Genomic DNA, 24,695 nt, shown 5'->3' on the forward strand with positions numbered 1-24,695 from the left:
GTGGAATTTGGGGGGTCCTGGGGGGAGTTTTTGTGGGGTCCCAGAGGGAATTTGGGGGGTCCTGGGGGAGTTTTGGAGGGTCCGGGGGGGATTTTGGGGGGTCCTGGGTGGATTCTGGGGGGATCCTGGGGGGGATTTGGGGGTCCCGGGGGCAATTTTGGGGGGTCCTGGGGGAATTTTTGGGGGGTCCTGGTTGGGATTTGGGGGTCCTGGGGGATTTTGGGGGATCCCGGGGGGAATTTTGGGGGTCCCAGGGGAATTTTGGGGGGTCCCAGGGGGATTTTGGGGATTCTGGGGGAATTTTGGGGGTCCCGGGGGGAATTTTGGGGGTCCCGGGGAATTTTGGGGGGTCCTGGGTGGGATTTTGGGGATTCTGGGGAATTTTGGGGTCCCGGGGGAATTTTGGGGGGGTCCTGGGGGGAATTTTGGGGGTCCCAGGGGGAATTTTGGGGGTCCCAGGGGGAATTTTGGGGGGTCCTGGGTGGGATTTTGGTGATTCTGGGGAATTTTGGGGGGTCCCGGGGGAATTTTGGGGGTCCCGGGGAATTTTGGGGGGTCCTGGGGAGAATTTTGGGATTCTGGGGGAATTTTGGGGGGTCCTGGGGGGAATTTTGGGGGTCCCGGGGGAATTTTGGGGATTCTGGGGGAATTTTGGGGGGGTCCTGGGGGGAATTTTGGGGGTCTCGGGGGAATTTTGGGGGGTCCTGGGTGGGATTTGGGGGGGTCCCGGGGGAATTTTGGGGATTCTGGGGGAATTTTGGGGGGTCCTGGGGGTTTTTTTTGGGGGGTTTTACAGAGAATTTTGGGGGGGTCCCAAGGGGGGAATTTTTGGGTGGGATTTTGAGGGGAAATTTGGGAATTTCAGGACGAGGAATTTTGGGAACATTTCGGGAATAATTTCTCGGGAATATTTTTGGGAATATTTGGGGGTACCTGGGTGGCTCCTGCACGCTCCAGAAGGAAATTTTTGGGTGGGATTTTTGGGGAATTTCCGGGGATTTTGGTGGAATTTCAGGACGGGGATTTTCGGGACATTTCGGGAATATTTTTGGGAATACTTTGGAACATTTCGGGAATATTTCAGGTATATTTTTGGGAATATTTTTTGGGAATACTTTGGGGTACCTGGGTGGCTCCTGCAGGTTCCAAGAGCGATTTTTGGGGGGATTTTTGGGCGGGATTTTTGGGGGGATTTCCGGGGATTTTGGTGGAATTTCAGGACGGGGATTTTCGGGACGTTTCGGGAATATTTTCGGGAATATTTCAGGACTATTTGGGGTACCTGGGTGGCTCCTGTAGGCGCCAGGTGAGTTGTCCAGGATGACGATGCTGGACAGGTCGCTGTGCACCACCGACAGGTCCTTGATGTAACTGCCCAGCTCCAGAGTGCAGTGCTGGGGGAGGGGCAGGGTCAGGGCCACGCCCCACCGCACCTGGGCACACCTGAGATGCACCTGGGCACACCTGAGATGTACCTGGGGACACCTGAGATACACCTGGGGACACCAGGGACAGCCCACCCCCACCTGGGACACACCCACTGCACCTGGGCACACCTGAGATGCACCTGGGGACACCGAGATAAACCAGGGACAGCCCACCCCCACCTGGGACACACCCACTGCACCTGGGTACACCTGGGACGCACCTGGGGACACCTGAGATACACCTGGGCACACCTGAGATGCACCTGGGCACACCCGCTGCACCTGGGGACACCTGAGATGCACCTGGGGACACCAGGGACAGCCCACCCCCCACCTGGGACACACCCACTGCACCTGGGTACACCTGGGGACACCTGAGATACACCTGGGCACACCTGAGATGTACCTGGGGACACCTGAGATACACCTGGGCACACCTGAGATAAACCAGGGACAGCCCACCCCCACCTGGGACACACCCACTGCACCTGGGTACACCTGAGATGCACCTGGGCACACCTGAGATAAACCAGGGACAGCCCACCCCCCACCTGGGACACACCCACTGCACCTGGGTACACCTGAGATGCACCTGGGCACACCTGAGATAAACCAGGGACAGCCCACCCCACACCTGGGACACACCCACTGTATCTGGGCACACCTGGGATACAGCTGGGACACACCCAGCACACCTGGCCATGTCTACACACCTGTCCCACACCCTGCCCAGGTGTGCTGCTGTCTCTCCTTCTCACCTGTCCGTAGCTGTGAGGATGAACCCTGACCCCCTGTCCCCCTGCCCAGCTGTGCCCAGGTGTGCCCTCCCCTGTCCCAGGTGTGCCCAGGTGTGCTCTCCCCGTCCCCGGTGTGCTGTCTTGCTCTCCCCTGTCCCAGGTGTGCCCAGGTGTGTTCTCTGTCTCTCTCCTGTCCCAGGTGTGCCCAGGTGTGCTCTCCGTCTCTTTCCCCTGTCCCAGGTGTACCCAGGTGTGCCCAGGTGTGCCCAGGTGTGCTCTCCCCGTCCCCGGTGTGCTGTCTTGCTCTCCCCCTGTCCCAGGTGTACCCAGGTGTGCCCAGGTGTGCTCTCTGTCTCTCCCCTGTCCCAGGTGTGCCCAGGTGTGCCCAGGTGTGCCCAGGTGTGCTCTCTGTCTCTCTCCCCTGTCCCAGGTGTGCCCAGGTGTGCCCAGGTGTGCTCAGGTGTGCCCAGGTGTGCTCTCTGTCTCTCTCCCCTGTCCCAGGTGTGCCCAGGTGTGCCCAGGTGTGCCCAGGTGTGCTCTCTGTCTCTCTCACCTGTCCCAGGTGTGCCCAGGTGTGCCCAGGTGTGCTCTCTGTCTCTCTCACCTGTCTGTAGTAGCGGCGGTTGAGGATGCTGCGGTTGTTGTCGAGCTTGTCGGCCACGGCGCAGCCGTAGATCTCCATGGAGGCCGTGAACACGACCAGCTCGTACCACTGGCTCACCTGGGGACGGGGGAAATTTTGGGAATTTTGGGAATTTCAGGAATTTCGGGAAATTTGGGAATTTTGGAGAAGATTTTGGGGGAATTTTGGGGGAATTTCAGGGGATTTTGGGGGGAATTCTGGGAGGTTTTGGGGCCGTGAACGCGACCAGCTCGTAGCACTGGCTCACCTGGGGACGGGGCAAAGCCGGGAATTTCGGGAAATTCGGGAATTTCGGGAAATTCGGGAATTTTGGAGAAGATTTTGGGGGAATTTCAGGGAATTTTGGGGGAATTCTGGGGGGTTTTGGGGCTGTGAACGCGACCAGCTCGTAGCACTGGCTCACCTGGGGACGGGGGAAATTTTGGGAATTTTGGGAATTTCAGGAATTTCGGGAAATTTGGGAATTTTGGAGAAGATTTTGGGGGAATTTTGGGGGAATTTCAGGGGATTTTGGGGGAATTCTGGGAGGTTTTGGGGCCGTGAACGCGACCAGCTCGTAGCACTGGCTCACCTGGGGACGGGGGAAATTTTGGGAATTTCGGGAAATTCGGGAAATTCGGGAATTTCAGGAAATTCGGGAACTTTGGAGAAGATTTTGGAGGAATTTTGGGGGAATTTCAGGGAATTTTGGGGGAATTCTGGGGGGTTTTGGGGCCGTGAACACGACCAGCTCGTAGCACTGGCTCACCTGGGGACGGGGGAAATTTTGGGAATTTCGGGAATTTCAGGAAATTTGGGAATTTCGGGAAATTCGGGAATTTTGGAGAAGATTTTGGGGGAATTTTGGGGGAATTTCAGGGAATTTTGGGGGAATTTCGGGGGAATTTCGGGGAAAATTTCGGGGGAATTATGAGGAAATTGAACACAAATTGAGGGAAATTTTGGGAATTTTTTGGAAATTTTTGGGGGGATTTTCAGGAATTTTAGAGATTTTTGTGATGTTTGGAAGGGATTTGAGAGGATTTTGGGGGAATTTTGGGGGAATTTGAAAGGATTTTGAGATTTTTAGGGAGATTTTGGGGAGATTTTGTGGAGATTTTGGGGGAATTTTGGGGAGATTTTGGGGAGATTTCGGGGAGATTTTGGGGGAATTTCAGGGAGATTTTGGGGGAATTTCGGGGAGATTTTGGGGGAGATTTTGGGGGAATTTCGGGGAGATTTGGGGAGATTTCGGGGAGATATTGTGGAGATTTTGGGGGAATTTCGGGGAGATTTTGGGGAGATTTTGTGCAGATTTTGGGGGAATTTCGGGGAGATTTTGGGGGAGATTTTGGGGGAATTTAGGGGAGATTTTGGGGGAATTTCGGGGAGATTTTGGGGAGATTTTGGGGGAATTTCAGGGAGATTTTGCGGGAGATTTTGGCGGAATTTCGGGGAGATTTTGGGGAGATTTTGGGGGAATTTCGGGGAGATTTTGGGGGAATTTCGGGGAGATTTTTGGGGAGATTTTGTGGAGATTTTGGGGGAATTTCGGGGAGATTTTGGGGAGATTTTGGGGAGATTTTGTGGAGATTTTGGGGGAATTTCGGGGAGATTTTTGGGGAGATTTTGTGGAGATTTTGGGGGAATTTCGGGGAGATTTTGTGAGATTTCGGGGAGATTTTGGGGAGATTTTGTGGAGAGTTTGGGGGAATTTCGGGGAGATTTTGGGAGAATTCCGGGGAGATTTTGTGGAGATTTTGGGGGAATTTCGGGGTGATTTTGTGGAGATTTTGGGGGAATTTCGGGGAGATTTTGGGGAGATTTTGGGGAGATTTTGTGGAGATTTTGGGGGAATTTCGGGGAGATTTTTGGGGAGATTTTATGGAGATTTTGGGGGAATTTCGGGGAGATTTTGTGAGATTTCGGGGAGATTTTGGGGAGATTTTGTGGAGAGTTTGGGGGAATTTCGGGGAGATTTTGGGAGAATTCCGGGGAGATTTTGTGGAGATTTTGGGGGAATTTTGGGGTGATTTTGTGGAGATTTTGGGGGAATTTCGGGGAGATTTTGGGGGAGATTTTTGGGGAATTTCGGAAGGATTTGCGAGGAATTTTGGGGATTTTCAGGGTGACCCCAAACCAGCCCCAAAACGACCCCAAATCCACCCCAAAAAATTCACCCAAAAAAGTTCACGGCCTCACCTGGAGCAGGAATTTGGGGATTTTTTTGGAGGGAGGGGGGATTTTTTTGGGGTTTTTTTTTGGGGGGGGAGGGTTGGTGAAATCGGGGGAATTTGGGGAGGGTCCAGTGATTTTTTGGAGGTTGGAATTTTGGGGTGAATTTGGGGTGTTTTGGGGTCACTCACCACCTCCAGGAAGAAATCCACGTGGGGTCGTTTGTGCACGAAGAACCTGACGGGGTGTTTGTCAATCACCACCTGGAAAAACCCAAAAATTCCCAAAAGTGACCCAAAAAACACACCTGGGGACACGAAAAATCCCAAAATCAATGCTGGGGACCCGAAAAATCCCAAAAGTGACCCAAAAAAACACACCTGGGGACCCGAAAAATCCCAAAAGTGACCCAAAAAAACACACCTGGGGACCCGAAAAATCCCAAAAGTGACCCAAAAACACACACCTGGGGACCCGAAAAATCCCAAAATCAATGCTGGGAACCCAAAAAATCCCAAAAGTGACCCAAAAAAACACACCTGGGGACCCGAAAAATCCCAAAATTGACCCAAAAAAACACACCTGGGGACCCAAAAAATCCCAAACGTGATCCAAAAAAACACACCTGGGGACCCGAAAAATACCAAAAGTGACCCAAAAAAACACACCTGGGGACCCAAAAAATCCCAAAATTGACCCAAAAAAACACACCTGGGGACCCAAAAAATCCCAAACGTGATCCAAAAAAACACACCTGGGGACCCGAAAAATACCAAAATCAATGCTGGGAAGCCAAAAAAATCCCAAAAGTGACCCAAAAAAACACACCTGGGGACACGAAATATCCCAAAATCAATGCTGGGAACCAAAAAATCCCAAAAGTGACCCAAAAAAACACACCTGGGGACCCGAAAAATACCAAAATCAATGCTGGGGACCCGAAAAATCCCAAAAGTGACCCAAAAAAACACACCTGGGGACCCGAAAAATCCCAAAATCAATGCTGGGAACCCAAAAAATCCCAAAAGTGACCCAAAAAAACACACCTGGGGACCCGAAAAATCCCAAACGTGACCCAAAAAAACACACCTGGGGACCCGAAAAATACCAAAAGTGACCCAAAAAAACACACCTGGGGACCCAAAAAATCCCAAAAGTGACCCAAAAAAACACACCTGGGGACCCGAAAAATCCCAAAAGTGACCCAAAAAAACACACCTGGGGACCCGAAAAATACCAAAATCAATGCTGGGAAGCCAAAAAAATCCCAAAAGTGACCCAAAAAAACACACCCGGGGACCCGAAAAATCCCAAAAGTGACCCAAAAAAACACACCTGGGGACCCGAAAAATCCCAAAAGTGACCCAAAAAAACACACCTGGGGACCCGAAAAATACCAAAAGTGACCCAAAAAAACACACCTGGGGACCCAAAAAATCCCAAAAGTGACCCAAAAAAACACACCTGGGGACCCGAAAAATCCCAAAAGTGACCCAAAAAAACACACCTGGGGACCCGAAAAATACCAAAATCAATGCTGGGAAGCCAAAAAAATCCCAAAAGTGACCCAAAAAAACACACCCGGGGACCCGAAAAATCCCAAAAGTGACCCAAAAAAACACACCTGGGGACCCGAAAAATACCAAAAGTGACCCAAAAAAACACACCTGGGGACCCAAAAAATCCCAAAAGTGACCCAAAAAAACACACCTGGGGACCCAAAAAATCCCAAACGTGATCCAAAAAAACACACCTGGGGACCCGAAAAATACCAAAATCAATGCTGGGACCCGAAAAATCCCAAAAGTGACCCAAAAAAACACACCTGGGGACCCGAAAAATACCAAAATCAATGCTGGGGACCCGAAAAATCCCAAAAGTGACCCAAAAAAACACACCTGGGGACCCGAAAAATCCCAAACGTGACCCAAAAAAACACACCTGGGGACACGAAAAATCCCAAACGTGACCCAAAAAAACACACCTGGGGACCCGAAAAATCCCAAAAGTGACCCAAAAAAACACACCTGGGGACCCAAAAAATCCCAAAAGTGACCCAAAAAAACACACCTGGGGACCCAAAAAATCCCAAAAGTGACCCAAAAAAACACACCTGGGGACCCGAAAAATCCCAAAAGTGACCCAAAAAAACACACCTGGGGACCCGAAAAATACCAAAATCAATGCAGGGAACCCAAAAAATCCCAAAAGTGACCCAAAAAAACACACCTGGGGACCCAAAAAATCCCAAAAGTGACCCAAAAAAACACACCTGGGGACCCAAAAAATACCAAAATCAATGCTGGGGACCCAAAAAATCCCAAAAGTGACCCAAAAAAACACACCTGGGGACACGAAAAATCCCCAAAAAACCCCAAAAAATCCCCATAAATCCCTTCTAAATCACCCCAAAATCCTCCAAATTTTCCCAGATTTTCCCAAAATTGGGGGAATTTGCCCCAAACCTTGAGGATGAAGTCGGGGGGGGTCCCGGGCCGCACCGTGGGTCTCAGGACACCCCAAAAAAACACAAAAAAACCCCAAAAAACCCCCAAAAACCCTAAAAAATCCCCATAAATCCCTTCTAAATCACCCCAAAATCCCCCAAATTTTCCCAAATTTTCCCGAAATTGGGGGAATTTGCCCCAAACCTTGAGGATGAAGTCGGGGGGGGTCCCGGGCCGCACCGTGGGTCTCAGGACACCCCAAAAAAACACAAAAAACCCCCAAAAACCCCAAAAAACCCTAAAAAATCCCCATAAATCCCTTCTAAATCACCCCAAAATCCCCCAAATTTTCCCAAATTTTCCAAAATTGGGGGAATTTGCCCCAAACCTTGAGGACGAAGTCGGGGGGGGTCCCGGGCCGCACCGTGGGTCTCAGGACACCCCAAAAATCCCCAAAAAAACCCCAAAAAACCCCCAAAAATCCCCATAAATCCCTTCTAATTCACCCCAAAATCCCCCAAATTTTCCCAAATTTTCCCAAATTTTCCCAAAATTTGGGGAATTTGCCCCAAACCTTGAGGATGAAGTCGGGGGGGGTCCCGGGCCGCACCGTGGGTCTCAGGACACCCCAAAAATCCCCAAAAAAACCCAAAAAACCCCAAAAAATCCCCATAAATCCCTTCTAAATCACCCCAAAATCCCCCAAATTTTCCCAAATTTTCCAAAATTGGGGGAATTTGCCCCAAACCTTGAGGACGAAGTCGGGGGGGGTCCCGGGCCGCACCGTGGGACTCAGGACACCCCAAAAAAACACAAAAAAACCCCAAAAAACCCCCAAAAATCCCCATAAATCCCTTCTAAATCACCCCAAAATCCCCCAAATTTTCCCAAATTTTCCCAAAATTGGGGGAATTTGCCCCAAACCTTGAGGATGAAGTCGGGGGGGGTCCCGGGCCGCACCGTGGGTCTCAGGACACCCCAAAAATCCCAAAAAAAACCCAAAAAACCCCCAAAAATCCCCATAAATCCCTTCTAAATCACCCCAAAATCCCCCAAATTTTCCCAAATTTTCCAAAATTGGGGGAATTTGCCCCAAACCTTGAGGATGAAGTCGGGGGGGGGTCCCGGGCCGCACCGTGGGTCTCAGGACACCCCAAAAATCCCCAAAAAACCCCAAAAAACCCTAAAAAATCCCCATAAATCCCTTCTAATTCACCCCAAAATCCCCCAAATTTTCCCAAATTTTCCCAGATTTTCCCAAAATTGGGGGAATTTGCCCCAAACCTTGAGGATGAAGTCGGGGGGGGTCCCGGGCCGCACCGTGGGTCTCAGGACACCCCAAAAATCCCCAAAAAACCCCAAAAAATCCCCATAAATCCCTTCTAAATCACCCCAAAATCGCCCAAATTTTCCCAAATTTTCCCAAAATTGGGGGAATTTGCCCCAAACCTTGAGGATGAAGTCGGGGGGGGGTCCCGGGCCGCACCGTGGGACTCAGGACACCCCAAAAAAACACAAAAAAACCCAAAAAACCCCCAAAAATCCCCATAAATCCCTTCTAAATCACCCCAAAATCCCCCAAATTTTCCCAAATTTTCCCGAAATTGGGGGAATTTGCCCCAAACCTTGAGGATGAAGTCGGGGGGGGTCCCGGGCCGCACCGTGGGTCTCAGGACACCCCAAAAATCCCCCAAAAACCCCAAAAATCCCCAAAAAATCCCCATAAATCCCTTCTAATTCACCCCAAAATCCCCCAAATTTTCCCAAATTTTCCCAAATTTTCCCCAAATTGGGGGAATTTGCCCCAAACCTTGAGGATGAAGTCGGGGGGGGTCCCGGGCCGCACCGTGGGTCTCAGGACACCCCAAAAATCCCCAAAAAAACCCAAAAAACCCCAAAAAATCCCCATAAATCCCTTCTAAATCACCCCAAAATCCCCCAAATTTTCCCAAATTTTCCAAAATTGGGGGAATTTGCCCCAAACCTTGAGGATGAAGTCGGGGGGGGTCCCGGGCCGCACCGTGGGTCTCAGGACACCCCAAAAAAACACAAAAAAACCCCAAAAAACCCCCAAAAACCCTAAAAAATCCCCATAAATCCCTTCTAAATCACCCCAAAATCCCCCAAATTTTCCCAAATTTTCCCGAAATTGGGGGAATTTGCCCCAAACCTTGAGGATGAAGTCGGGGGGGGTCCCGGGCCGCACCGTGGGTCTCAGGACACCCCAAAAAAACACAAAAAACCCCCAAAAACCCCAAAAAACCCTAAAAAATCCCCATAAATCCCTTCTAAATCACCCCAAAATCCCCCAAATTTTCCCAAATTTTCCAAAATTGGGGGAATTTGCCCCAAACCTTGAGGACGAAGTCGGGGGGGGTCCCGGGCCGCACCGTGGGTCTCAGGACACCCCAAAAATCCCCAAAAAAACCCCAAAAAACCCCCAAAAATCCCCATAAATCCCTTCTAATTCACCCCAAAATCCCCCAAATTTTCCCAAATTTTCCCAAATTTTCCCAAAATTTGGGGAATTTGCCCCAAACCTTGAGGATGAAGTCGGGGGGGGTCCCGGGCCGCACCGTGGGTCTCAGGACACCCCAAAAATCCCCAAAAAAACCCAAAAAACCCCAAAAAATCCCCATAAATCCCTTCTAAATCACCCCAAAATCCCCCAAATTTTCCCAAATTTTCCAAAATTGGGGGAATTTGCCCCAAACCTTGAGGACGAAGTCGGGGGGGGTCCCGGGCCGCACCGTGGGACTCAGGACACCCCAAAAAAACACAAAAAAACCCCAAAAAACCCCCAAAAATCCCCATAAATCCCTTCTAAATCACCCCAAAATCCCCCAAATTTTCCCAAATTTTCCCAAAATTGGGGGAATTTGCCCCAAACCTTGAGGATGAAGTCGGGGGGGGTCCCGGGCCGCACCGTGGGTCTCAGGACACCCCAAAAATCCCAAAAAAAACCCAAAAAACCCCCAAAAATCCCCATAAATCCCTTCTAAATCACCCCAAAATCCCCCAAATTTTCCCAAATTTTCCAAAATTGGGGGAATTTGCCCCAAACCTTGAGGATGAAGTCGGGGGGGGTCCCGGGCCGCACCGTGGGTCTCAGGACACCCCAAAAATCCCCAAAAAACCCCAAAAAACCCTAAAAAATCCCCATAAATCCCTTCTAATTCACCCCAAAATCCCCCAAATTTTCCCAAATTTTCCCAGATTTTCCCAAAATTGGGGGAATTTGCCCCAAACCTTGAGGATGAAGTCGGGGGGGGTCCCGGGCCGCACCGTGGGTCTCAGGACACCCCAAAAATCCCCAAAAAACCCCAAAAAATCCCCATAAATCCCTTCTAAATCACCCCAAAATCGCCCAAATTTTCCCAAATTTTCCCAAAATTGGGGGAATTTGCCCCAAACCTTGAGGATGAAGTCGGGGGGGGTCCCGGGCCGCACCGTGGGACTCAGGACACCCCAAAAAAACACAAAAAAACCCAAAAAACCCCCAAAAATCCCCATAAATCCCTTCTAAATCACCCCAAAATCCCCCAAATTTTCCCAAATTTTCCCGAAATTGGGGGAATTTGCCCCAAACCTTGAGGATGAAGTCGGGGGGGGTCCCGGGCCGCACCGTGGGTCTCAGGACACCCCAAAAATCCCCCAAAAACCCCAAAAATCCCCAAAAAATCCCCATAAATCCCTTCTAATTCACCCCAAAATCCCCCAAATTTTCCCAAATTTTCCCAAATTTTCCCCAAATTGGGGGAATTTGCCCCAAACCTTGAGGATGAAGTCGGGGGGGGTCCCGGGCCGCACCGTGGGTCTCAGGACACCCCAAAAATCCCCAAAAAAACCCAAAAAACCCCAAAAAATCCCCATAAATCCCTTCTAAATCACCCCAAAATCGCCCAAATTTTCCCAAATTTTCCCAAAATTGGGGGAATTTGCCCCAAACCTTGAGGATGAAGTCGGGGGGGGTCCCGGGCCGCACCGTGGGACTCAGGACACCCCAAAAAAACACAAAAAAACCCAAAAAACCCCCAAAAATCCCCATAAATCCCTTCTAAATCACCCCAAAATCACCCAAATTTTCCCAAATTTTCCCAAAATTGGGGGAATTTGCCCCAAACCTTGAGGATGAAGTCGGGGGGGGTCCCGGGCCGCACCGTGGGTCTCAGGACACCCCAAAAATCCCCAAAAAACCCAAAAAACCCCCAAAAATCCCCATAAATCCCTTCTAAATCACCCCAAAATCCCCCAAATTTTCCCAAATTTTCCCAAATTTTCCCGAAATTGGGGGAATTTGCCCCAAACCTTGAGGATGAAGTCGGGGGGGGTCCCGGGCCGCACCGTGGGTCTCAGGACACCCCAAAAATCCCCAAAAAAACCCAAAAAACCCCAAAAAATCCCCATAAATCCCTTCTAAATCACCCCAAAATCCCCCAAATTTTCCCAAATTTTCCCAAAATTGGGGGAATTTGCCCCAAACCTTGAGGATGAAGTCGGGGGGGGTCCCGGGCCGCACCGTGGGTCTCAGGACACCCCAAAAATCCCCAAAAAACCCCAAAAAACCCCAAAAAATCCCCATAAATCCCTTCTAAATCACCCCAAAATCCCCCAAATTTTCCCAAATTTTCCCAAAATTGGGGGAATTTGCCCCAAACCTTGAGGATGAAGTCGGGGGGGTCCCGGGCCGCACCGTGGGTCTCAGGACACCCCAAAAATCCCCAAAAAAACCCAAAAAACCCCCAAAAATCCCCATAAATCCCTTCTAAATCACCCCAAATTTTCCCAAATGTTCCCAAATTTTCCCGAAATTGGGGGAATTTGCCCCAAACCTTGAGGATGAAGTCGGGGGGGGGTCCCGGGCCGCACCGTGGGTCTCAGGACACCCCAAAAATCCCCAAAAATCCCCAAAAAACCCCAAAAAATCCCCATAAATCCCTTCTAAATCACCCCAAACTCCCCCAAATTTTCCCAAATTTTCCCAAAATTGGGGGAATTTGCCCCAAACCTTGAGGATGAAGTCGGGGGGGGTCCCGGGCCGCACCGTGGGTCTCAGGACACCCCAAAAAAACACAAAAAAACCCCAAAAAACCCCAAAAAACCCCAAAAAATCCCCATAAATCCCTTCTAAATCACCCCAAATTCCCCCAAATTTTCCCAAATTTTCCCAAAATTGGGGGAATTTGCCCCAAACCTTGAGGATGAAGTCGGGGGGGTCCCGGGCCGCACCGTGGGTCTCAGGACACCCCAAAAATCCCCAAAAAAACCCAAAAAACCCCCAAAAATCCCCATAAATCCCTTCTAAATCACCCCAAAATCGCAAAAATTTTCCCAAATTTTCCCAGATTTTCCCAAATTTTCCCCAAATTGGGGGAATTTGCCCCAAACCTTGAGGACGAAGTCGGGGGGGGTCCCGGGCCGCACCGTGGGTCTCAGGACACCCCAAAAATCCCCAAAAAAACCCAAAAAACCCCCAAAAATCCCCATAAATCCCTTCTAAATCACCCCAAAATCCCCCAAATTTTCCCAAATTTTCCCAAATTTTCCCAAAATTGGGGGAATTTGCCCCAAACCTTGAGGATGAAGTCAGGGGGGGTCCCGGGCCGCACCGTGGGTCTCAGGACACCCCAAAAATCCCCAAAAAACCCCAAAAAACCCCAAAAAATCCCCATAAATCCCTTCTAAATCACCCCAAAATCGCCCAAATTTTCCCAAATTTTCCCGAAATTGGGGGAATTTGCCCCAAACCTTGAGGATGAAGTCGGGGGGGTCCCGGGCCGCACCGTGGGTCTCAGGACACCCCAAAAATCCCCAAAAAAACCCAAAAAACCCCCAAAAATCCCCATAAATCCCTTCTAAATCACCCCAAAATCCCCCAAATTTTCCCAAATTTTCCCAAAATTGGGGGAATTTGCCCCAAACCTTGAGGATGAAGTCGGGGGGGGGTCCCGGGCCGCCCGTGGGTCTCAGGACACCCCAAAAAAACACAAAAAAACACAAAAAAACCCCAAAAAACCCCCAAAAATCCCCATAAATCCCTTCTAAATCACCCCAAAATCCCCCAAATTTTCCCAAATTTTCCCAAAATTGGGGGAATTTGCCCCAAACCTTGAGGATGAAGTCGGGGGGGGTCCCGGGCCGCACCGTGGGTCTCAGGACACCCCAAAAATCCCCAAAAAAACCCAAAAAACCCCAAAAAATCCCCATAAATCCCTTCTAAATCACCCCAAAATCCCCCAAATTTTCCCAAATTTTCCCAAAATTGGGGGAATTTGCCCCAAACCTTGAGGATGAAGTCGGGGGGGGTCCCGGGCCGCACCGTGGGTCTCAGGACACCCCAAAAATCCCAAAAAATCCCCAAAAAACCCAAAAAAATCCCCATAAATCCCTTCTAAATCACCCCAAAATCCCCCAAATTTTCCCAAATTTTCCAAAATTGGGGGAATTTGCCCCAAACCTTGAGGACGAAGTCGGGGGGGGGTCCCGGGCCGCACCGTGGGTCTCAGGACACCCCAAAAATCCCCAAAAAAACCCCAAAAAAACCCCAAAAAACCCCCAAAAATCCCCATAAATCCCTTCTAATTCACCCCAAAATCCCCCAAATTTTCCCAAATTTTCCCAAATTTTCCCAAATTTTCCCAAAATTTGGGGAATTTGCCCCAAACCTTGAGGATGAAGTCGGGGGGGGGTCCCGGGCCGCACCGTGGGTCTCAGGACACCCCAAAAATCCCCAAAAAAACCCAAAAAACCCCCAAAAATCCCCATAAATCCCTTCTAAATCACCCCAAATTCCCCCAAATTTTCCCAAATTTTCCCCAAATTGGGGGAATTTGCCCCAAACCTTGAGGATGAAGTCGGGGGGGGTCCCGGGCCGCACCGTGGGTCTCAGGACACCCCAAAAATCCCCCAAAAACCCCAAAAATCCCCAAAAAATCCCCATAAATCCCCTTCTAAATCACCCCAAAATCCCCCAAATTTTCCCAAATTTTCCCAAAATTGGGGGAATTTGCCCCAAACCTTGAGGATGAAGTCGGGGGGGGTCCCGGGCCGCACCGTGGGTCTCAGGACACCCCAAAAATCCCCAAAAAACCCCAAAAATCCCCAAAAAATCCCCATAAATCCCTTCTAATTCACCCCAAAATCCCCCAAATTTTCCGAGATTTTCCCAAATTTTCCCAAAATTGGGGGAATTTGCCCCAAACCTTGAGGATGAAGTCGGGGGGGGTCCCGGGCCGCACCGTGGGTCTCAGGACACCCCAAAAATCCCCAAAAAAACCCAAAAAACCCCAAAAAATCCCCATAAATCCCTTCTAAATCACCCCAAAATCCCCCAAATTTTCCCAAATTTTCCCCAAATTGGGGGAATTTGCCCCAAACCTTGAGGATGAAGTCGGGGGGGGTCCCGGGCCGCACCGTGGGTCTCAGGACACCCCAAAAATCCCCAAAAAACCCCAAAAAACCCCAAAAAATCCCCATAAATCCCTTCTAAATCACCCAAATTTTCCCAAATTTTCCGAGATTTTCCCAAATTTTCCCAAAATTGGGGGAATTTGCCCCAAACCTTGAGGATGAAGTCGGGGGGGGTCCCGGGCCGCACCGTGGGTCTCAGGACTCCGTCGTGGTGGGAGTGGATCAAGGTCTCGTCCAGGTCCAGAACCAGAATCTTCCTCTTCACCTGGTCTGGGGCAGAGTTTTGGGGAGAAAAAACAAAGATTTGGGGAAAAAATTCATGGGGAATTTGAGAAAAATGGGGATTTTGGGGGAAAAAAAATGGAGATTTTGGGGGGAAAATTGGGATTTTTGGGGGGAAAAATGGGGATTTTGGGGGAAAAAATGGAGATTTTGGGGGGAAAATTGGGATTTTTGGGGGGCAAAATGGGGATTTTGGGGGAAAAAAGGAGATTTTGGGGGGAAAATTGGGATTTTTGGGGGGAAAAATGGAGATTTTGGGGGGAAAATTTGGGAATTTTTTGGGGAAAATGGGGATTTTGGGAGAAAATCCCTGGGAAATTGGGGGGAAAATGGGGATTTTGGGGGGGAAGTGGAGAATTTGGGGGAAAAAAATTGGGATTTTTGGGGGAAAAAATTGGGATTTTTGGGGGGGAAAAAATTGGGATTTTTGGGGGGAAAAAATTGGGATTTTTTTGGGTAAAATGGGGATTTTTTTTGGGAAAATGGGGATTTTGGGGGAAAAAATGGAGAATTTGGGGGGAAAAGTTGGGATTTTTGGGGGAAAATGGAGAATTTGGGGGAAAATCCATGGGGATTTAGGAAAAAATCGGGGATTTTGGGGGGGAAATTGGAGATTTTGGGAAAAAATCCATGGGGATTTTGGAGGAAAATGGGGATTTTTGGGGGAATAAAAATGGGATTTTTTGGGAAAATGGGGATTTTTGGGGAAAAATGGGGATTTTTTGGGGGAAAATGGAGAATTTGGGGGGAAAAGTTGGGATTTTTTGGGGGAAAATGGAGATTTTGGGAAAAAAATCCATGGGGAATTTGGGGGAAATGGGGATTTTGGGGAAAAATGGGGGATTTTGGGATTAAATTTTAGGGATTTTTGGGGGGAAAAAATGGGGATTTTTTGGGGGAAAAAATGGGATTTTTTTGGGGAAAATGGGGATTTTGGGGGAAAAAAGGGAGAATTTGGGGGGAAAAGTTGGGATTTTTGGGGGAAAATGGAGAATTTGGGGGAAAATCCATGGGGATTTAGGAAAAAATCGGGGATTTTGGGGGGGAAATTGGAGATTTTGGGAAAAAATCCATGGGGATTTTGGAGGAAAATGGGGATTTTTGGGGGAAAAAAATTGGGATTTTTTGGGAAAATGGGGATTTTTGGGGAAAAATGGGGATTTTTTGGGGGAAAATGGAGAATTTGGGGGGAAAAGTTGGGATTTTTTGGGGGAAAATGGAGATTTTGGGAAAAAAATCCATGGGGAATTTGGGGGAAATGGGGATTTTGGGGAAAAATGGGGGATTTTGGGATTAAATTTTAGGGATTTTTGGGGGAAAAAATGGGGATTTTTTGGGGGAAAAAATGGGATTTTTTTGGGGAAAATGGGGATTTTGGGGGAAAAAAGGGAGAATTTGGGGGGAAAAGTTGGGATTTTTGGGGGAAAATGGAGAATTTGGGGAAAAAATCCATGGGGATTTTGGGGAACGAAATGGGGATTTTTTGGGAGAAAAAAGGGAGAATTTGGAGGAAAAATGCAGATTTTTTTTGGGAAAATGGGGATTTTAGGGGAAAAAATGGAGAATTTGGGGGGAAAAAATTGGGATTTTTTGGGGGAAAAAATTGAGAATTTGGGGGAAAAATGCAGATTTTTTTGGGAAAATGGGGATTTTTTGGGGAAAAAATTGGGATTTTTGGGGGAAAATGGAGATTTTGGGAAAAAAACCATGGGGATTTTGGAGGAAAATGGGGATTTATGGGGGAAAAAATGGGGATTTTGGGGAAAAAATTGGGATTTTTTGGGGAAAATGGAGAATTTGGGGGAAAATCCATGGGGATTTAGGAAAAAATCGGGGAATTTGGGGGGAAATTGGAGATTTTGGGAAAAAATCCATGGGGATTTTGGAGGAAAATGGGGATTTTTGGGGGAAAAAAATTGGGATTTTTTGGGGAAAATGGGGATTTTTGGGGAAAAATTGGGATTTTGAGGGAAAAATTGGGATTTTTTTGGGGCAAAAAACAGAGATTTGGGGAAAAAAAATCCATGGGGATTTGGGGGGAAAAAATGGGGGATTTTTTTGAGGAAAAATGGGGATTTTGGGATTAAATTTTGGGGGTCTTTGGGGGAAAAAAATGGGGATTTTGGGGGGAAAAATGGGGATTTTGGGATAAATTTTTTGGGGATTTTTGGGGAAAAATGGGATTTTTGGGATTAAATTTTGGGGATTTGGGGGGAAAAAAATGGGGAATTTTGGGGGAAAAATGGGGAATTTTGGGATAAAATTTGGGGGATTTTTTGGGGAAAAAATGGGGAATTTTGGGATTAAATTTTGGGGATTTTTGGGGAAAAAATGGGGAATTTTGGGATGAAATTTTGGGAATGTTTTGGGGAAAAATGGGGAATTTTGGGATTAATTTTTGGGGATTTTGGGGAACAAATGGGGATTTTTGGGGGAAAAAATGGGGAATTTTGGGATTAAATTTTGGGGATTTTTGGGGAAAATCTGGCGATTTTTTGAGGTTTTTCACTCCCAATTTTTTCATTTCCCCGCCCAATTTTTTTTTTCTTTTTCCTCCCATTTTTTCCCTCCCAATTCTCAATTTTTCCCCAAAATTTTTTTAATTTTTCCTCCATTTTTTTTAATTTTTCCTCTCCCAATTTTTTACCTTTTCCCCCAATTTTTTTCTATTTTTCCCCCCAATTTTTTTTATTCCCCCCCAATTTTTTCCCTATTTTTCCCCCCAATTTTTCTTATTTTCCCCCCAATTATTTTTTATTTTTCTCCTCCCAAAATTCCATTTTTCCCCTCCCAACTTTTACCTTTTCCCCCCCATTTTTTCTCTTTTCCCCTCCCAAAAATTCCATTTTTCCCTCACAATTTTTTTTATTTTTCCTCTCCCAATTTTTACCTTTTTCCCCCAATTTTTTTTTTATTTTTTCCCCCATTTTTTTTATTTTCTCCTCCAAATTTTTCTATTTTTTTCCCTCCCAAATTTCCATTTTTTCTCCCAATTTGTTTTTCATTTTCCCCCCATTATTTTTATTTTTCCTCCCATTTTTTTCTCCCATTTTTTTTCCCTCCCAAATCTCAATTTCCCCCTAAATTTTTTTAATTTTTCCTCCAATTTTTTTTATTTTTCCTCTCCCAATTTTTTACCTTTTCCCCCAATTTTTTTCTATTTCCCCCCCCAATTTTATTTTATTTTCCCCCCCAATTTTTTTTTTATTTCTTCCCCCAATTTTTTTCTATTTTTCCCCCCAATTTTTTTTATTTCCCTCCAATGTTTTTTTATTTCCCCCCAATTTTTTTTCTATTTTTCCCCCCAATTTTTTTCCTATTTTTCCCCCCAATTTTTCTTATTTTCCCCCCAATTATTTTTTCTTTTTCCCCCTCCCAAAATTCCATTTATTTTTTTTTTCCCCCCCCCCAAAACTCCTCATTTCCCTCCCGATTCCAATTTCTCATCCCGAATTTTAGGATTCTTCCCCAAATTTTGGGATTGTGCCCCAATTTTTTTGGGACTCACTGAGGCGGTTCCTGGAGATTGGGGACAGGGGCAGAACGTCGTAACGCACGGTCTGGTACTGGATCACCTGGGGAAAAAATTGGGGAAAAACAAAAAAAAACCAAACAAACAAAAAAAAAATAAATAAATAAAAAAATAAATAAAATAAAAATCAAATTTTGGGGGGATTCCAACATTCAAAAAGCCCAGCAAAATTAAAAGGCAGCAAAAGGAAAAATTGGCAAAAATTAATCCCCATTTAAAAAAAAAATCCCAAAATTAATCCTGAAAAAATCCTAATATTAGTCCCAAAAAAATCACAAAATTAATCCCGAAAAAATCACAAAATTAATCCCAAAAAATCCCAATATTAATTCCAAAAAAATCTCAAAATTAATCCCAAAAAATCACAAAATTAATTCCAAAAAAAATCTCATAATTAATCCCAAAAAATCACAAAATTAATTCCAAAAAAATCTCAAAATTAATCCCAAAAAATCACAAAATTAATTCCAAAAAAATCTCATAATTAATCCCAAAAAATCTCATAATTAATCCCAAAAAAATCACAAAATTAATCCCGAAAAATCCCAAAATTAGTCCCAAAAAAATCCCAAAATTAATCCCAAAAAATCCCAAAATCAATCCCAAAAAAATCCCAAAATTAATCCCCAAAAATCCCAAAATCAATCCCAAAAAAAATCCCAAAATTAATCCCAAAAAAATCCCAATATTAGTCCCAAAAATCCCAAAATTAGTTTCAAAAATATCCCAAAATTAATCCCAAAAAATCCCCAAATAAATCCCAAAAAAATCCCAAAATTAATCCCCAAAAATCCCAAAATTAATCCCAAAAAAATCTCAAAATCAATCCCAAAAAAAATCCCAAAATTAGTCCCAAAAAAATCTCAAAATCAATCCCAAAAAAAATCCCAAAATTAGTCCCAAAAATCCCAAAATTACTTTCAAAAATATCCCAAAATTAATCCCAAAAAATCCCCAAATAAATCCCAAAAAAATCCCAAAATTAATCCCAAAAAAATCTCAAAATTAATCCCAAAAAATCCCAAAATCAATCCCAAAAAAAATCCCAAAATTAGTCCCAAAAATCCCAAAATTAGTTTCAAAAATATCCCAAAATTAATCTCAAAAAATCCCCAAATAAATCCCAAAAAAATCCCAAAATTAATCCCAAAAAAATCCAAAAATTAATCCCAAAAAAATCCCCAAAAAATCCCAAAATTAATCCCAAAAAAATCCCAAAATTCACCCAAATTCAGCAAAATCAATCCCAAAATTTCAACCAAATTCACCCCAAATTTATCCCAAATTTTACTCCAAAATTCACCCAAAATTCAATAAAAAAACCCAAAAAAATCCAAATAAACCCAAAAAAATCCCAAAAAACCCCCAAAAAACCCCTAAAACCCTCCCCCAAAAAATCTAAAAAAAAAAACCCCCAAAAAAACCCTAAAAACTCCAAAACTTAAAAAAAAAATCCCAAAAAATTCCCAAAAAATCCCCCAAAATTCCCCCAAAAAATTCCCAAAAATTCCCCTGGAGACCCCCCCGAGCTTCCACCACAATTCCCAGTTTCCTTCTCCCGTCATTCCCAGTTACTCCCAGTCATTCCCAGTATCCCCAAACCATTCCCAGCTCATTCCCAGTATCCCTCCCCTCATTCCCAGTTCATTCCCAGTTATTCCCAGGGTCCCTCCCCTCATTCCCCTCCATTCCCAGTTCATTCCATCTCCATTCCCAGTTCATTCCATCTCCATTCCCAGTTCATTCCATCTCCATTCCCAGTTCATTCCCCTTCCATTCCCAGTTCATTCCATCTCCATTCCCAGTTCATTCCCGCTCCATTCCCAGTTCATTCCATCTCCATTCCCAGTTCATTCCCCTTCCATTCCCAGTTCATTCCATCTCCATTCCCAGTTCATTCCATCTCCATTCCCAGTTCATTCCATCTCCATTCCCAGTTCATTCCATCTCCATTCCCAGTTCATTCCCCTTCCATTCCCAGTTCATTCCATCTCCATTCCCAGTTCATTCCATCTCCATTCCCAGTTCATTCCCGCTCCATTCCCAGTTCATTCCATCTCCATTCCCAGTTCATTCCCGCTCCATTCCCAGTTCATTCCCCTTCCATTCCCAGTTCATTCCATCTCCATTCCCAGTTCATTCCATCTCCATTCCCAGTTCATTCCCCTTCCATTCCCAGTTCATTCCCCTTCCATTCCCAGTTCATTCCCCTTCCATTCCCAGTTCATTCCATCTCCATTCCCAGTTCATTCCCCTTCCATTCCCAGTTCATTCCATCTCCATTCCCAGTTCACTCCATCTCCATTCCCAGTTCATTCCCCTTCCATTCCCAGTTCATTCCATCTCCATTCCCAGTTCATTCCCCTTCCATTCCCAGTTCATTCCATCTCCATTCCCAGTTCATTCCCCTTCCATTCCCAGTTCATTCCATCTCCATTCCCAGTTATTCCATCTCCATTCCCAGTTCATTCCATCTCCATTCCCAGTTCATTCCCCTTCCATTCCCAGTTATTCCATCTCCATTCCCAGTTCATTCCATCTCCATTCCCAGTTCATTCCATCTCCATTCCCAGTTCATTCCCGCTCCATTCCCAGTTCATTCCCCTTCCATTCCCAGTTCATTCCATCTCCATTCCCAGTTCATTCCCGCTCCATTCCCAGTTCACTCCATCTCCATTCCCAGTTCATTCCATCTCCATTCCCAGTTCATTCCCGCTCCATTCCCAGTTCATTCCATCTCCATTCCCAGTTCATTCCCCTTCCATTCCCAGTTCATTCCATCTCCATTCCCAGTTCATTCCCGCTCCATTCCCAGTTCATTCCCGCTCCATTCCCAGTTCATTCCATCTCCATTCCCAGTTCATTCCATCTCCATTCCCAGTTCATTCCCCTTCCATTCCCAGTTATTCCATCTCCATTCCCAGTTCATTCCCGCTCCATTCCCAGTTCATTCCATCTCCATTCCCAGTTCATTCCATCTCCATTCCCAGTTCATTCCCGCTCCATTCCCAGTTCATTCCATCTCCATTCCCAGTTCATTCCATCTCCATTCCCAGTTCATTCCCCCTCCATTCCCAGTTCATTCCATCTCCATCCCCAGTTCATTCCATCTCCATTCCCAGTTCATTCCATCTCCATTCCCAGTTCATTCCCGCTCCATTCCCAGTTCATTCCATCTCCATTCCCAGTTCATTCCCGCTCCATTCCCAGTTCATTCCATCTCCATTCCCAGTTCATTCCATCTCCATTCCCAGTTCATTCCATCTCCATTCCCAGTTCATTCCCGCTCCATTCCCAGTTCATTCCCCTTCCATTCCCAGTTCATTCCATCTCCATTCCCAGTTCATTCCATCTCCATTCCCAGTTCATTCCCGCTCCATTCCCAGTTCATTCCATCTCCATTCCCAGTTCATTCCAGCTCCATTCCCAGTTCATTCCCGCTCCATTCCCAGTTCATTCCCCTTCCATTCCCAGTTCATTCCATCTCCATTCCCAGTTCATTCCCGCTCCATTCCCAGTTCATTCCATCTCCATTCCCAGTTCATTCCCGCTCCATTCCCAGTTCATTCCATCTCCATTCCCAGTTCATTCCATCTCCATTCCCAGTTCATTCCATCTCCATTCCCAGTTCATTCCCGCTCCATTCCCAGTTCATTCCCCTTCCATTCCCAGTTCATTCCATCTCCATTCCCAGTTCATTCCATCTCCATTCCCAGTTCATTCCCGCTCCATTCCCAGTTCATTCCATCTCCATTCCCAGTTCATTCCCGCTCCATTCCCAGTTCATTCCATCTCCATTCCCAGTTCATTCCATCTCCATTCCCAGTTCATTCCATCTCCATTCCCAGTTCATTCCATCTCCATTCCCAGTTCATTCCCGCTCCATTCCCAGTTCATTCCCCTTCCATTCCCAGTTCATTCCATCTCCATTCCCAGTTCATTCCATCTCCATTCCCAGTTCATTCCCGCTCCATTCCCAGTTCATTCCATCTCCATTCCCAGTTCATTCCAGCTCCATTCCCAGTTCATTCCCGCTCCATTCCCAGTTCATTCCCCTTCCATTCCCAGTTCATTCCATCTCCATTCCCAGTTCATTCCCGCTCCATTCCCAGTTCATTCCATCTCCATTCCCAGTTCATTCCATCTCCATTCCCAGTTCATTCCATCTCCATTCCCAGTTCATTCCCCTTCCATTCCCAGTTCATTCCATCTCCATTCCCAGTTCATTCCATCTCCATTCCCAGTTCATTCCATCTCCATTCCCAGTTCATTCCATCTCCATTCCCAGTTCATTCCCCTTCCATTCCCAGTTCATTCCATCTCCATTCCCAGTTCATTCCCGCTCCATTCCCAGTTCATTCCATCTCCATTCCCAGTTCATTCCATCTCCATTCCCAGTTCATTCCATCTCCATTCCCAGTTCATTCCCGCTCCATTCCCAGTTCATTCCCCTTCCATTCCCAGTTCATTCCATCTCCATTCCCAGTTCATTCCATCTCCATTCCCAGTTCATTCCCGCTCCATTCCCAGTTCATTCCATCTCCATTCCCAGTTCATTCCAGCTCCATTCCCAGTTCATTCCCGCTCCATTCCCAGTTCATTCCCCTTCCATTCCCAGTTCATTCCATCTCCATTCCCAGTTCATTCCCGCTCCATTCCCAGTTCATTCCATCTCCATTCCCAGTTCATTCCCGCTCCATTCCCAGTTCATTCCATCTCCATTCCCAGTTCATTCCATCTCCATTCCCAGTTCATTCCATCTCCATTCCCAGTTCATTCCCGCTCCATTCCCAGTTCATTCCCCTTCCATTCCCAGTTCATTCCATCTCCATTCCCAGTTCATTCCATCTCCATTCCCAGTTCATTCCATCTCCATTCCCAGTTCATTCCCGCTCCATTCCCAGTTCATTCCCCTTCCATTCCCAGTTCATTCCATCTCCATTCCCAGTTCATTCCATCTCCATTCCCAGTTCATTCCATCTCCATTCCCAGTTCATTCCATCTCCATTCCCAGTTCATTCCCGCTCCATTCCCAGTTCATTCCCCTTCCATTCCCAGTTCACTCCATCTCCATTCCCAGTTCATTCCATCTCCATTCCCAGTTCATTCCCCTTCCATTCCCAGTTTATTCCCATATTCCTCAGTGCCTCCCCCGTTATTCCCGGCTCACTCCCGTTCCATCCCCGCTCCGTTCCCGTTATTCCCCGCTCACTCCCGTTCCATCCCCGCTCCGTTCCCGTTATTCCCGGCTCACTCCCGTTCCATTCCCGTTCCGTTCCCGTTATTCCCGGCTCACTCCCGTTCCATCCCCGTTCCGTTCCCGTTATTCCCGGCTCACTCCCGTTCCATCCCCGTTCCGTTCCCGTTATTCCCGGCTCACTCCCGTTCCATTCCCGCTCCGTTCCCGTTATTCCCGGCTCACTCCCGTTCCATCCCCGCTCCGTTCCCGTTATTCCCGGCTCACTCCCGTTCCATCCCCGTTCCGTTCCCGTTATTCCCGGCTCACTCCCGTTCCATTCCCGTTCCGTTCCCGTTATTCCCGGCTCACTCCTTCTCCCGGCTCCGTCCCCGCCGCTGCCCGGTGCTCACCGTGCGGGCCTGCCTCCTCAGCAGGTACAACACGAAACTCCACAGTTTAGCGGCGAAGGCCACGAAAGAGCGGAGGCCGAGCAGGCACTGACTGCGCATCATCCCGGTACCGGCCCCGGTACCGGCCGCGGCCCCGGCGCGCCCCAGCTCCGCCAGCTTCACCGCGGCCCCTCCGCCTCCTGCGGCCCCCCCCTCGGACGGAGGCGCTACCGGGGGGGGGGGTCTCGGGCCGGTTTTGGGGTTGTCCCGGCCCTCAACGAGGCTCAGCCGGGGCCGCCGCCAGCGCCGCCGCCAGCGCCGCCATGGCCGCCATCGTCCGGGGGGCACTTCCGGTGCCGGCACTTCCGTTGCAGACACTTCCGGTGCCGGCACTTCCGGGGCACGCACGGCAGGGCGACGTTTCGCACGGAGGCGTGGCCATGCGTCCATAGAAATTCATTGAGGGGGCGTGACTTAAACGAGGCAACAGCTGTG

The 24,695-nt window shown here is 47.5% G+C and overlaps 1 protein-coding gene across 1 annotated transcript; it reads right to left on the minus strand.

The window, feature by feature from the left end:
- Positions 1-809: 809 nt before the first annotated feature.
- On the minus strand, positions 810-24,534 carry CTDNEP1 (CTD nuclear envelope phosphatase 1; the record flags this gene model as incomplete). Its single annotated transcript, XM_062512201.1, has 6 exons — positions 24,222-24,534; positions 18,609-18,675; positions 14,970-15,088; positions 5,153-5,224; positions 2,769-2,885; positions 810-1,394 (listed from the first exon to the last, which is right to left on the minus strand). Coding segments are annotated over exons 1-6 (1,062 nt in total), but the record flags the coding sequence as incomplete, so codon positions are not given.
- Positions 24,535-24,695: the final 161 nt, after the last annotated feature.

This window comes from Cinclus cinclus, chromosome 34 (assembly GCF_963662255.1).
Source record: "Cinclus cinclus chromosome 34, bCinCin1.1, whole genome shotgun sequence".
Taxonomy (NCBI): Eukaryota; Metazoa; Chordata; class Aves; order Passeriformes; family Cinclidae; genus Cinclus; species Cinclus cinclus.